Consider the following 12,604-nt stretch of genomic DNA (forward strand, 5'->3'; position numbering starts at 1 on the left):
GAGGGACGAAAGTAACGACTGCGATTATAATAATAATAATAATGATGATGATGATGATTATAACGAGTTGCCGCAATGATAAATATAATTACCATATCCGATCGTAAGTGAAATGATATATAATATATTATATCCTTCATGACTCATCCGACGACGTGCGATGGGAATTGTATTGAATCGATTGATAATATCTCTCTCACTCCCGGCACATCCTGGGACTTTCACTTTGGGGGTGACGGGATTGGGTTTTTTCGGTAGTTTCTCCTTTTAAGGAATAATCTTTGCCTGATTGTTGTTTAACACCAGCAGAGCGATTATAACGGATGTTGGATTGTTTGTGAGTGCGTTTCCTTTGTCTTTGGGCTTGGGGCTCTTCAGCTACTCGTGCATGTTTCTTCTCCGAACGTTTGATGTGCAGTGTGCACACATTATATATACACATGCATGGTGATGGTTGGGTGGGGGCGGACCATGGGGTCACGTGGCCGGGGGAGATATGTAGACAATCGCAATGCTTATAATGTCTATTACAATTACATTAGCTGGAAACCATCAAATCCAAGGCACTCCGTGTGTGTCTGGTGCCTTTAAAAGCATTCTGGTTTGTTCCCTCCTGGAAGAAGCCGACGAGATGCCCTTGTCTCTTCAGTGGAAGGAATCCTTTTTAAGAATGGGACCAAAGGGTCGGGTCGACGGGAGGCTAATACTAATACTGTAATAGTAATACTAATAGATATAAGCATAGTGTTTACATCGTTGCCCCATCCACGTGATCCCATGGTCTGATTCCTGACCATACACGTGACCCACCTTCCACCCCAACCCCCACCCTCCTCCGTCCATGTGAACTCTCCCTTGGGTCGCCCCCTATCCACATGACCCTGTGGTCCTGCGCTCCCCATCCATGACCCAATTGTCTGGGTCTCACCCCCTATCGTGTGACAACATGGTTCGGTACCCCTCCACACTCCAAACACGCGACCCCTTTGTCTGCCCCCATACACATAACCCCCGCTTGATTCGAACCCCTCCCCCCCCCCCCCCCCCCATCCACGAGAACCCTTGCCTTCTCCCCTGTACACACAACCCTCTGATCTGCCCCCTGTCCACGTGACCCACGTTGGCTCGCCCACCCCCATCTTCTACGAGATCAAATGGTCCGGTTCCCCACATTCGTGTGACCCAATGGTCCGGTTCCCCCATCCATGTGACCCAATGGTCCGGTTCCCACCCCATATGCGAGACTCCATGGTCCGGTCCCTCTTCCCCCATCTATCTGACTCCCTGGTCAAGTTCCCCTTCCCCATCTACGTGACCCCATGATCTGGTTCCCCCCCATTCGATGCTACCCCATGGTCTGATTCTTGTTCCTGTCCCCACGGGTGCTGTGCATGTAGTGCGTGCACAGGTGTGAGGGTGCATGAGATTTGTTCTGAAACCTGTATTGACCTAACTGTTCATTCTTATTTTGTTTTTACAGGGATGATGTTCTGTTCCCATTTAAATATGAGAAGAACATGAGTTTAATAAGTCAACTTGACAAACTTTGCTCTGTATTCTTGAACCACTTGCCTGAGACGTTTACATTTGGCAGGACAAAGGAAAAAACATTTTTGCTTAAGAGGAAACTCAAAAGAATTGCTTACGATTCCTTATTTGAAGGTGCACCGAGGAGCAAATGGAAAACCTTGGCATCGCTCGATGGTGGGATGGAGTGTGTCCTCCATTTGGGAACCCAGGTGCTTATGAAGTGCTTTGACATGAGGGTCAATTCCCAAACGTACGAGGCGGAGAGACTGGAAGTCCTCACGGAAAATTTGGAACATCTGACAGAGAGCAGCGAGGCGTTGCTCACGTTTCTTCTATCTCTCGCTGACACCGGCAAGGATCGCCTGTACTCCGACAACCACAGCATCAAGCCCAAGAGCAGTTCTAAAATTTGCCGTGGTACAGCTGAAGAGTTCCCTATCTACAGTCCGGCGCTGTTTTCTCGGTTGAATCTTGAAGATGCACAGCAATCTCGACCCGATTTCGAAACCTCCTTGCAGAATGAAATTGAGAGAAATCTCAGGGTTTGCACAGCCAGTCCCGGGAGTGGCTTGTTGGGAGTTCGACTATTCCGGCAGAACACTGTGGACAGCTACGACAGACTTACTCAGTTTTCGCTGTTTGGTGCTCTTTTACATACGAGGACTTCGGATATGGACATCAAGCTGAATTTGCCACCGATTCCTGACAATGCTGATTGCATGGGCTTGACAATAAAGGTTTGCAGTTTGTATTCTTCCTTTAAAATATTATTCCATATGGTTATGACACTACATTCTGAAGTTTCTAATTGTAAATGCCCTATTATTCACTTTTTCATTTTTTTCCCTTCTTGTCCCTTCTCTCCATGCAAAGGTTCCTTCACCAAATGACCAGTCAGATGATGAAGGCTTCCAGTCTGCACCAAACATGACTCCGGATTCGATCGTTGAGCCCTTTAATGTTGCAGGCACAAGTATTTGGGAGGCAGCATTGCATCACACGCCGAGCAATTACAGGACATGGGAGTCTATTGGAAGGTCAGAACTGCTGAGTTACTTTTAGGTGTCCGTGTGAATTGCATGGTAGCTAGGTGTCAAAAGTACCAATATATTGTTGATATACAAATGTGTAGCTAAGCCTGGTGTTGGCTTAGCGGTTAGGGTGCCGGCTTGGGATCCTAGGATCCTGGGTTCGAATCCCGGTCGATCGCTGAATTAACGCCAGGGGGGTTGACTCAGCCTGTCATCCTTCCGAGGTCGGCAAATTGAGTACCCGCTTGCTGGGATGAATGATCCCGGTGTGTACCCCGGCTTAGAATAGGTACACCGTATCCCTGCGCATCGTAAGAGCGTGACCAAGGGTTGGCGTCAGGAAGGGCATCCGGCCATAAAAACATTGCCTCAAACAGGGAACCATGATTGTCATGGGGCCCGCAAGGCTAACCCCTGCTCTAGCGGGGAAAATGGCCTTAAAACGATCATTCATTTCATTCATACAAATGTGTAGGTATACAGGTTATTTAAACATACATTTTGTGGCTGTAAATGTAAATGCTGAGAATGGGTGTAAGAAGAAGAAGAAGAAGAAGAAGATTAGGCAGTTCTTGCATGGAGGCTGATGGGGTGAATGCTGAAACCAAGCTGTATCTACGAGATCTTCGGGCAGCAATGTAGAATAGGGATGTTTGGAGAGATTATATCATGAATGCCACCAGATGTCGACCACGACTTGAAGAAACTCGATAAGGGGTGTTGCAAAATAAATAATACTTTTTCCCCCCAGATTGTATTGACCACATATCCGCGATCTTTGAATTCAAATTTCGCGTGCGTCATCATGACGTGTCGCGCACGTTGCCTGCGTGTTGTCTCCGTCATATTTGCGACAATTTTTATCGCTTTTTCAAATTTTATTCCGCAATGGTGTTGGACAGAGCCAAACAGCGCGTTGTTTGCGCCGCATTTGGGATGGCTCACCGAATGGTGGCGGACATGATCCGGAATTTCCAAGCTCAGTACCGTCACGTCGCCATGTCCGACATGCAACATCCAGTTTCCATCGCACAGGTTTCACAGGAGTTGTGGATGTCTGAAATTTCCGTCCAACAGTGGTGGAATGCTGACTTGAGTGAAGAAAACTTTGGTGATCAAATGAAACAAGTTGTTGGGTGAAAGAGACGACTTTCTGCCCCAGCCATGCGCAATGTCAACTCAAAAACTCGTCATCGGTTTCAAAGCACGTGAAAAATCACAAAGACATTGGCATTGACTCGTCGCTTAATGTGCACCACACCACAGTTTGGAGAGCTTTAAAACGTGAAAAATTCAAGCCGTTCAAAGGAGTTCAAGTTCCTTCGATCACAGAAACCAACGTTGAATATCGGCAGAATTTCTGAGTTTTTGTCTGACTGGCAAGAAGCGGACTGTTTGCATCTTGCACCATCCGATGAATTTTTCGTTTATTCGCTAAGAAAACCGAACTCGCAAAATGACAGAATCTGGGATCAAAACCGTCGTGAAGTTTGGGACATTTTGTGTGCTCCACAACAGCGTCACCCAACATGTGTTGGATTCTTTTTGTGCTTCACATCAAAGGGAATGGTGTTTGACGTCAAAGAACAGGGACAATCGTGGGACGGTGCTTATTTTCGTGATCATATTTTAAAAGAAGTCGTTTTGCCATTTTTGCAAAAACCTGAAAATCGACAAGGTCGTTTCGATCAAGTGACTTTCCTGCACGACCTTGCGGGATGCGTGAAGGCGAATGCAACCAATGACTTTCTTGACGAAGAAAAACTTGATTTCGTTCGCAAAGATGGATTCGGAAGATGGCCAGGAAACTCTCCAGGTTTGAACCCTGCGGAGAATGTTGGCGCCATTGTGAAACAGCGTGCAGAAGAAATCCTTGATTCATTACCAGACAACGAGAAATTTAAACGTGAGACACTTGTCCAGGTTTTGACACAAGTTCTGAACCAAACAGCTACCGGAACAGAAATGTTCGTGCCTTTGCTGAAATCTTTTAAAAGTCGACTTCAAATGGTTTCTGAAGCTAATGGTGGCCATATTGACGCGTATTAAACGTGACTTTTTAATTTTTGAATGAAATAAAACCTTTGGTTGGATTTTCATCCGATTGAAACTTCATTTCATCTTTGGGGAAAAAAAGTATCATTTATTTTGCAACACCCCTTAACTAGAGAAGACAAGAACGGCACTCGATAGAGCACATACCTCCCGCCAGGCTGAAGAGTTTATATTTTGTATCCCACTGATAGGCTGGATCTGGACCTGAACCAGAATCAACTCGGCTTGTTCTTGTCACCCAATCACGTCATCCACCTAGTTTTGTCATAACTTGTCCACATCCTTTTGAGATATCATGCTGCATATCGTTTTTGGCCCTATCTCCCAATAGCGAAGAATCACTGAAATAAATAAAAAGTTCTCAGATCCGGTTCCGGATTCAGATCTTCACAAAAATTGAATACATTCTTCCTTGTCAGTTATCACACACCCATCCTGTCCACCGAGTTTTATCCGAAAGCGTCCACAACATTTTGAAGTACTGTATATCGTTTTTTGGCCCTATCACTCAATGGTGAAGAATCACTTGAAAAATTATAGTGTCCAGATCTTCACCAAAATCGAATCGACTTGTCCTTGTTACACACTCCACCTCTCCACCAAATTTCGTCCAAATTCATGATCAACTCTTTGAGATATCTTGTTCACAGACAAACAAACAGACAGATAGGGGTGAAAACAACCTCCGTCCACCTACGGTGGCCGAGGTAATAAATGGAGTTCGCTGTGATGTAAGAAATCTGCTTTCTAAACTCTTGTTTATTTTGTTTCTGTATTTTTTAATGATTGAAAACTTTAATGCAGAATCTCGGAGAGCAAGAAATGAGTATGTGTGCTTGCGCTTGTCGCATAAACATCGTATTTCCCGTAGTTACCAAAGCTCTTCAAAATACGGTTTGAAAGTTATGGGCCTATTGTCTGTATTTTATGCACGATATTGAATAGACAGTTATTTCTTTCTTGTAAAGACAGCTTGTAAAACCTCTGCACAGAGCTTGATCGACTTCTATGTACCATTTGCAGCATGCCAGTTCCCACTGAGAAGCCATTTGTGACTGAAGCAGGGCGTGATGTGTTTGATCGTCTTTGCTCTCTGCGAGAGAAGGAAGCGATGCAACTGGTGGGCACAGTGCAAAACAAATGGGAGTTTGTGCAACAGCACCAGCTTGTTGAGTATTCCCTTAATGTGCTCAACGGCATCTCTTCTCACACCTTTCCATTTTCTCAGGTACATGTGTGTCTCCTGCAGAGGATGCTTGTGCATCACCTGTACTGTGGATTGACTCGGGTACCAAAGTGTATGATGGTGGGTTAGTTGCTTAACGGCTTTTGAAGTGTTGGCCTAACGTGCCTTGTAAGGTTGGCTCTGAGTCATTCTCTAACTCCATGTACTCCCTAACACATGTACCTCTGACTCACTCCCACCAAATATCAACCCTCACCTCTATCCCCTCTCTGTTTTGCTCTGATGATGGGTGAACACCCGAAATGTCGACGTCTTGTTGCTTTCCATGGCGGTTAACATACTTTGATCCACGTTCTTTTGATTCCATCCATCGTTCTACCTGTCCGCCAACCCAGATCAGCAGAAGCTTTCACGAGCAAGAGTAGTTCTTCATTCTTTTAATTTGAGTACCTTCAAGATTCGCTTAATTGTTACACTTCCTCTGCCGAAGTCGCCAGAGGCATTATGTTTTCGGGTTGTCTATCTGGCTGTCCGGCCGTCCGCGATAGGTTTTTGTTTCCACGATAACTTAGGAATGGCTGTGAAGAGATCCAAGTCAAACTTGGTGCAGGTATGTACAGTATAATGATGTAAAGATGACCTGATGGGAGTATGAGGTCAAAGGTTAAAGGTCAGAGGTCCTGTTAGGTAAAAATTCTGTAACTGCACTAACTTGTGAACCAGTGATTGGATTTTGACCAAACATGGTACAATATAAGTATGTATAATGATGGAAAGATTAACCCATTCGATTATGGGGTCAAAAGGTCAAATTTCAGAGGTACCATTAGTTAAACATTCTGTTACTGTGCTAACTTGTGAACCAGTGATGGGGTTTTGACCAAACTTTGTACAAATATATATTATGATGCAAAGATAAACTTACTAGTCTATCAGAAGGTCAGAACAGGTGTTTTTTTGGAAACATTTTCTTTTTTTGACGAAATTGGGGCCTAAAGAGGGTCTACGTGGGGGGTGCGGGGAGGGGATTACACCCCAAAATAGATTTTTGCTCCTCCGAAACCACACACACAATTTTGATTAAACTTGATAACAACCATCAACAGTGATGCACCAAAGATTGTACGGCATTATTAAAATCGGTATGTAACGGGGTTTACGAGGGGGTTGCCCTCCAGAATTGGTATTTTTTTGTGGTTAAAGTCTCATGATTACGTTCATATGATTCTACATGCTGTCCTGTTTCCTAGCAACCATTGAAATGTGTTTAAAATACCGTGATTTAAAATTTAAATACCTCCCCACCCCACCCCCATAACACCCTCAGACCCTGATTTATTTAATGGTGAACAAACTTTTGGTACATCACGGGTGATGGTTGTGGTCAAGTTTTATTGGACTTGTGTGTGTAGTTTCGGAGAAAACAGCAAATGTATATTTCAATGGTCTCAAACACCCTGCAGAGACCATCTTAGACCCTGATTTTTTTATTTATTCCACGAACAAACTTTTGTACATCACAGGTGATGAAGGTTATTGTCAAGTTTCATTGAAATCTTGTGTAATTTCGGAGAAGAGGGCAACAGTTATTTTGGCGGGGTCACCCCCCCCCCCCACTCACCCCTACACCCCCCCCCCCCCACCACTCATCCCTACCCCTCCCACTAAACTCCCTCAATGAGTGCAGATTTTGATGCGGTCAATACACCTTCATTCTGCATCAAATATGAAGCCCGTGGTCAAGTTTCATCAAAATCATATGTTTGGTTCAAGTGATAATGACTGAAGTGTTTATGGACTTGCTGACTAACTGACTCGCTGACTTGCCTAGGATTACTACTCGATCGCATAAGCTCACTGGACTGAAGTCCAGGTGAGCTAGTACTTAAATATATGCAAATATGGTGGCATTTGACACACCCCTGTCCCCCCACCCTTCTCTGACCCCATTCTAAATAATACGTCCCTCTTTCCTTCTTCTCATCCTTTCCTTTCTTCCTCACTTTTTTATTCTTCTCCTCCTCCTCCACTTCCCCATATATTGTAGAATATGCAGATTTTCACAGTGCAGAAAGGAATACGAATGTCTGGGCTCAGCTCAGAGACTGTCTTTGGGCTGCTCTCAATGTTAGCAGCCCATGGATCCTCATACTGGAGACTTTCGGCTTTCCTGGCTTTGGCCAGCAGTCACTCAAGATGTGAGAGAGGTCTTGTGTTTCAGGTAAGTTGTCCCCCAGGATGATTTCGTATGTGTTTGTCTGTGTCTGTCTGCCAATTTGCAACATTTGGCTTTGTTGCAGTCTGTGAAAGATACAAAACCCTCCAAATCTGCATCAGCTATTACACTACTAAATGCAGTATTTAGTTAGCCTAAGGCTTTGGAAACTTTTCTACCAATGTCAATTGGAAGGTTCGCGGTGGTGGCAATGGGATGTGGAAGAGGGCTGTTGTTGGCCATGCCAAAAGAGGGTTTAAAAAAAAGACCTGGAAAAAGATAGAGATAATCTGTTCTTTGCAATTACTGATCTCGATGCTGGCCTTTTTTAATTAAATGATTTTTTAAAACTTGTTTATTTTCTAGGCATTTGTCAGTGGAATAAGAAAATACCTGCTTTACTACAAGGCATGTGTGCTCTCCGTGTCGCCCATGACCACCAGCTTGCTTGCGCTGACATTTCTCTTTCACAACCTTGGATCGCAACTTCGGTGAGAAGTTTATGATGCTGTGCAATAATTGTATTTTTCTGATTCATATCTGTGTTAACTTACCATGCTGTCTTTCAGATATCTGGCTGATCTCTGCAAGGTTGGGCTTGACAATACAAAAGAAGATCTGAAAGACCTCCCATTGGTATGTTAGGGGTTCATATTATTTTCCTTCTTGTTAAAAACCGTATTTTTTTACCTCTTAAATAAAAAAATGTTTTTGTATACAGAGTCGAGGCTCATGTGAGAGCTAACGCATTGCACACGAAAACATGCGCGGACACATAAAACGTACAAGAGGGGGAGAGAGAGGAAAGCATACAAGCACCACACCAGTAGAGAACAGGGACGCCTGTAGATCTGTGGAAGGGAGAGGGCTGGGGTAAGGGGAAGAGGGGGCGGGGGAGGGGTACACGGACGGTATAAAGCAAATGAACACTATTAGGAACACAATGTTCAGGAAAGAAGTTGGAGATTGAAAGAGGTGGATTTAGGGTGTTTTAACGGGGGTAGAAAAGATCAAGGTTTTGGATGGGCAAAGATAAGAGATGGTGGTGAACAGCTGATTTGAAGACCTGGAGGGAGGAGTGGGATTGAAGAGAGTGTGGGAGTTTGTTCCAGAGGCGGGAGAAAAGAGGAATGAAAGAGTGAAGGTGAGCAGAGAGTCTTGATTTTGGCAGTTTCACCAGAAGAAGGTTGCTGGAAGATCTTGTGCGTCCTGCAGGAATATTTGGGGGACAGAGCACAGACAGATCAGGGGGAGCTAGGCCGGAGAGGAATCGGTAGAAGACTACCATATTTTTTGTGTATGGAAGTCCGGTCCGCGACTTGTCTTCTAAATCGCTATGGTTTAGGACATTGAATTGCATAAATGATTTTATTTTTTTTGGAAAAGTGTGATATTTAAAAAAAAGTAATTGTTTTTAGGTAATTGTTAATTAAAAACGCACAACATAAATCATTGCCCGGATCGTTTGCCGACGATTGAGTGAGCAATTTAACGTTAAATGAAGATATAAGGATGGTTTCTAATGATAATGTATTGTGACCATCTCTACCTTGTTTACATACTTTTTGGCAAAACATCCCTACATCCTTACATTTTTTTAAATATTTTTTTTTGTTGTTGTTGGTAGGATACAACAAACAACAACAACAGGCATTTTAAGGCCATTTTCCCTGCAAGAGCGGGGGTTAGCCTTGCGGTCCCCATGACAATGTTCTCCATTTTGCCCTATTTTCTGCATCTCCCCTTGTTAATCCCCTTGCCCGCATTTCTTCTTCAACCATCTTTAGCCAAGTCTTTCTCGGTCTTCCCCGTCCTCTACTTCCTTCGATATTCATTTCCATCACTCTTTTCAACCAGTCACTTTCATCCTTCCTCAACACATGACCAAACCATCTCAACCTGTTTCTCTTCACAGCATCCATCACAGGCTCTATTCCCATCAACTTTCGCAATTCATCATTTGTCTTCCTCTCTCTCAACGATACTCCACACATCCACCGAACCATTCGCATTTCCACCCTTTCCAGCCTTCGTTGCTGCTCTACGTTCATTACCCATGTCTTACTCCCATAAATCATAACACTTCTCACACATGCAGCATACACCTTTCCCTTCAGCTTCAATGACACTCCCCTCCTCGTCAGCACACCACTCAGTTCCCGAAACTTCTTCCATGCACATCTCACTCGAGCAACAGTAGGATAATGGAATTAATACTGTCGCATGACTTCCTTGTGTGGTGAACACCGTTGGGTAGCACAGATGACCAAATGAGCTGTTACTCAGAGGCGTTCAATCAAATAAATGGTGGATAATATGCATGGGGGAGCAAGAGGGAGAGAGGAAAACCGTAGCCTTACCTGGACGGATCCCCCGATGCAGTCTTCAGCCTGTAATAAATAAACTCAAACAACACGAAAATGTACTGCACAAACATACCGCATTTATTAAAGAAATACCGGTAATCAAATAATGCACGATAAAATAAAACTAAATTTCGAAATGGAGCGCTCCCACAACAGACCCAAACACAGACAAAGGTACAAATAACATTATATAAAATAGGCGTCTGTGTGCACTTAACTCAACTTGGCCGGGGTGTCTCGTCAGGGGTCGTCAAAATCGTCTCAGGGCTTCGCGGGAAAATGCGCTCGCTCTTCTGCACAGCGTGTGGGTGGCATAAACCAGGCCTCGCTGTGTGTCACGCTCACTTCGGGCCTCACGCGCGAATCGAACGAGCCGCATCTGTCCACTCACCATTCCTGCTTGGAAACCCGCGGTTCCCAGTCCGTGGCTCTTCCTCCTCGTGACCACCAGCAAGATATCGGCGCACGGCCGCCCGTGATGAGTTCCAAAATCAGAGAAGAACCAGAGATAAAAATCGGAGAGAGATATGATGCGAAGAGAGATAAAAATGCGATCGTTCACCAAGAAAGTTCAAAACGAGCAGGTGCAATAGGGAATCGGTCAGAGCGAGGAGCCAAGGAGAAGAGAACAGAGAATGTTCGCTGGCGCATAAAGCCAAGAAGAAGAGCGAAGCAATGTCCGCTTGCACGTTCCTTCACCCAGGCTCTGACGTCATCTGGGGTGCTTCGAAAATCAGCGAGTCGCTCCCTCCCAGTCCTTTCCTGCTCCTATTGGCAAGTCCCATCTTACCCCTGGCCTTGTGCCAATCAAAACCCTGACCAATCACTGCCCTTCTGGGCGTGGCCCTCGGCCCGCCGGTCCTGTGCGCTTCCAAAGTCAATGTCATTAGCGGCAGCGCTCAATGTCCTGGCTTCCAGGAGGTTTTTAATTAGAGTGTTTAAATGCACGATATCTGCTAGTGTCTATGGTGTGGTGCCAAAAGGGACAACAACAGGCATTTTAAGGCCATTTTACCTGCTAGAGTGCTAGAGCGGGCCCCATAACAATCTTCTCCATTTTGCCCTATTTTCTGCATCTCCCCTTGTTAATCCCCTTGCCCGCATTTCTTCTTCCACCACATTTAGCCAAGTATTTCTCGGTCTTCCCCGTCCTCTAGTTCTTTCTACATTCCTTTCCATCTCTTTTCTCAACCAGTCACTTTCATCCTTCCTCCACACATGACCAAACCATCTCAACCTGTTTCTCGTCACAGCATCCATTACAGGCTCTATTCCCATCATCTTTCGCAATTCATCATTGGTCTTCCTCTCTCTCAACAATACTCCGCACATCCACCAAACCATTCGCATTTCCACCCTTTCCAGCCTTCGTTGCTGCTCTACGTTCATTACCCATATCTCGCTCCCATAAATCATAACACTTCTCACACATGCAGCATACACCTTTCCCTTCAGCTTCAACGACACCCCTCCTCGTCAGCACGCCACTCAGTTCCCGAAACTTCTTCCATGCACATCTCACTCGAGCAACCGTTGCCGAGTCTGATCCACCTTCTCCATTCAGCATGTCTCCGAGGTAGCAAAATGTTTTCACACCTTCCAGCTTCATGCCGTCTCCAAGATCCAACTCAACATTTCCTCCATTTGCAGCTCTGTCTGTGCACACCTTTCACTTAAATGTAGCTGCCACACTGGTTAATGACCCTCACAGACCACTACATTTTCGATGAACCCACTCGGCGCACATTGTACATTGAATGGAGTTCACTCCGACTCCCTTCCTGCACACAGCACACGGCCACTTCCCAGTTCTTTCCACCTCACCACATGCTTTACCACTTGCCATCACCTTCGTCTTTCCGATATTCACCGTCAGACCTTTTGTCTCCATACATTCCTTTCACTTGCTCATCTTCTCCTTCAGTCCATCCATACTTTCCGCAATCAACACCAGATTATCTGCATACAACAACTCCCACGGTAAACCCTCCTTTATGTTCCGAGCCAGCACCTCCATCAGAGCTGCAAATAGTAGTGGACTAAGTATCGACCCCTGATGCACTCCCACATTCACCTCAAACTCACCACTGTTCCCGTCCTTCGTCCTTACAGCTGTGCACGCTCTTTTGTACATTGCCATCACTACTCTGATCAACCATTCCTCCACTCCTAACTTCCTCAATGCCCATGTCACTACTTCGCATGGAACCCTATCGAATGC

General features: G+C 45.0%; 1 protein-coding gene across 1 annotated transcript in view; it reads left to right on the forward strand.

The window, feature by feature from the left end:
- Positions 1–240: 240 nt before the first annotated feature.
- The window catches only part of TUBGCP6 (tubulin gamma complex component 6), a 119,291-nt gene continuing 106,927 nt past the window's right edge, over positions 241–12,604 (forward strand). Inside the window, 7 exon segments of the mRNA XM_068131302.2 lie at positions 241–337; positions 1,481–2,267; positions 2,404–2,567; positions 5,640–5,844; positions 7,850–8,023; positions 8,384–8,508; positions 8,587–8,653. Of these exon segments, the coding sequence (XP_067987403.2) occupies positions 324–337; positions 1,481–2,267; positions 2,404–2,567; positions 5,640–5,844; positions 7,850–8,023; positions 8,384–8,508; positions 8,587–8,653 (1,536 nt within the window). The 5' untranslated portion in view covers positions 241–323.

The sequence above is a fragment of the Myxine glutinosa genome, chromosome 11, assembly GCF_964187855.1.
Source record: "Myxine glutinosa chromosome 11, kmMyxGlut1.1, whole genome shotgun sequence".
NCBI lineage: Eukaryota > Metazoa > Chordata > Myxini > Myxiniformes > Myxinidae > Myxine > Myxine glutinosa.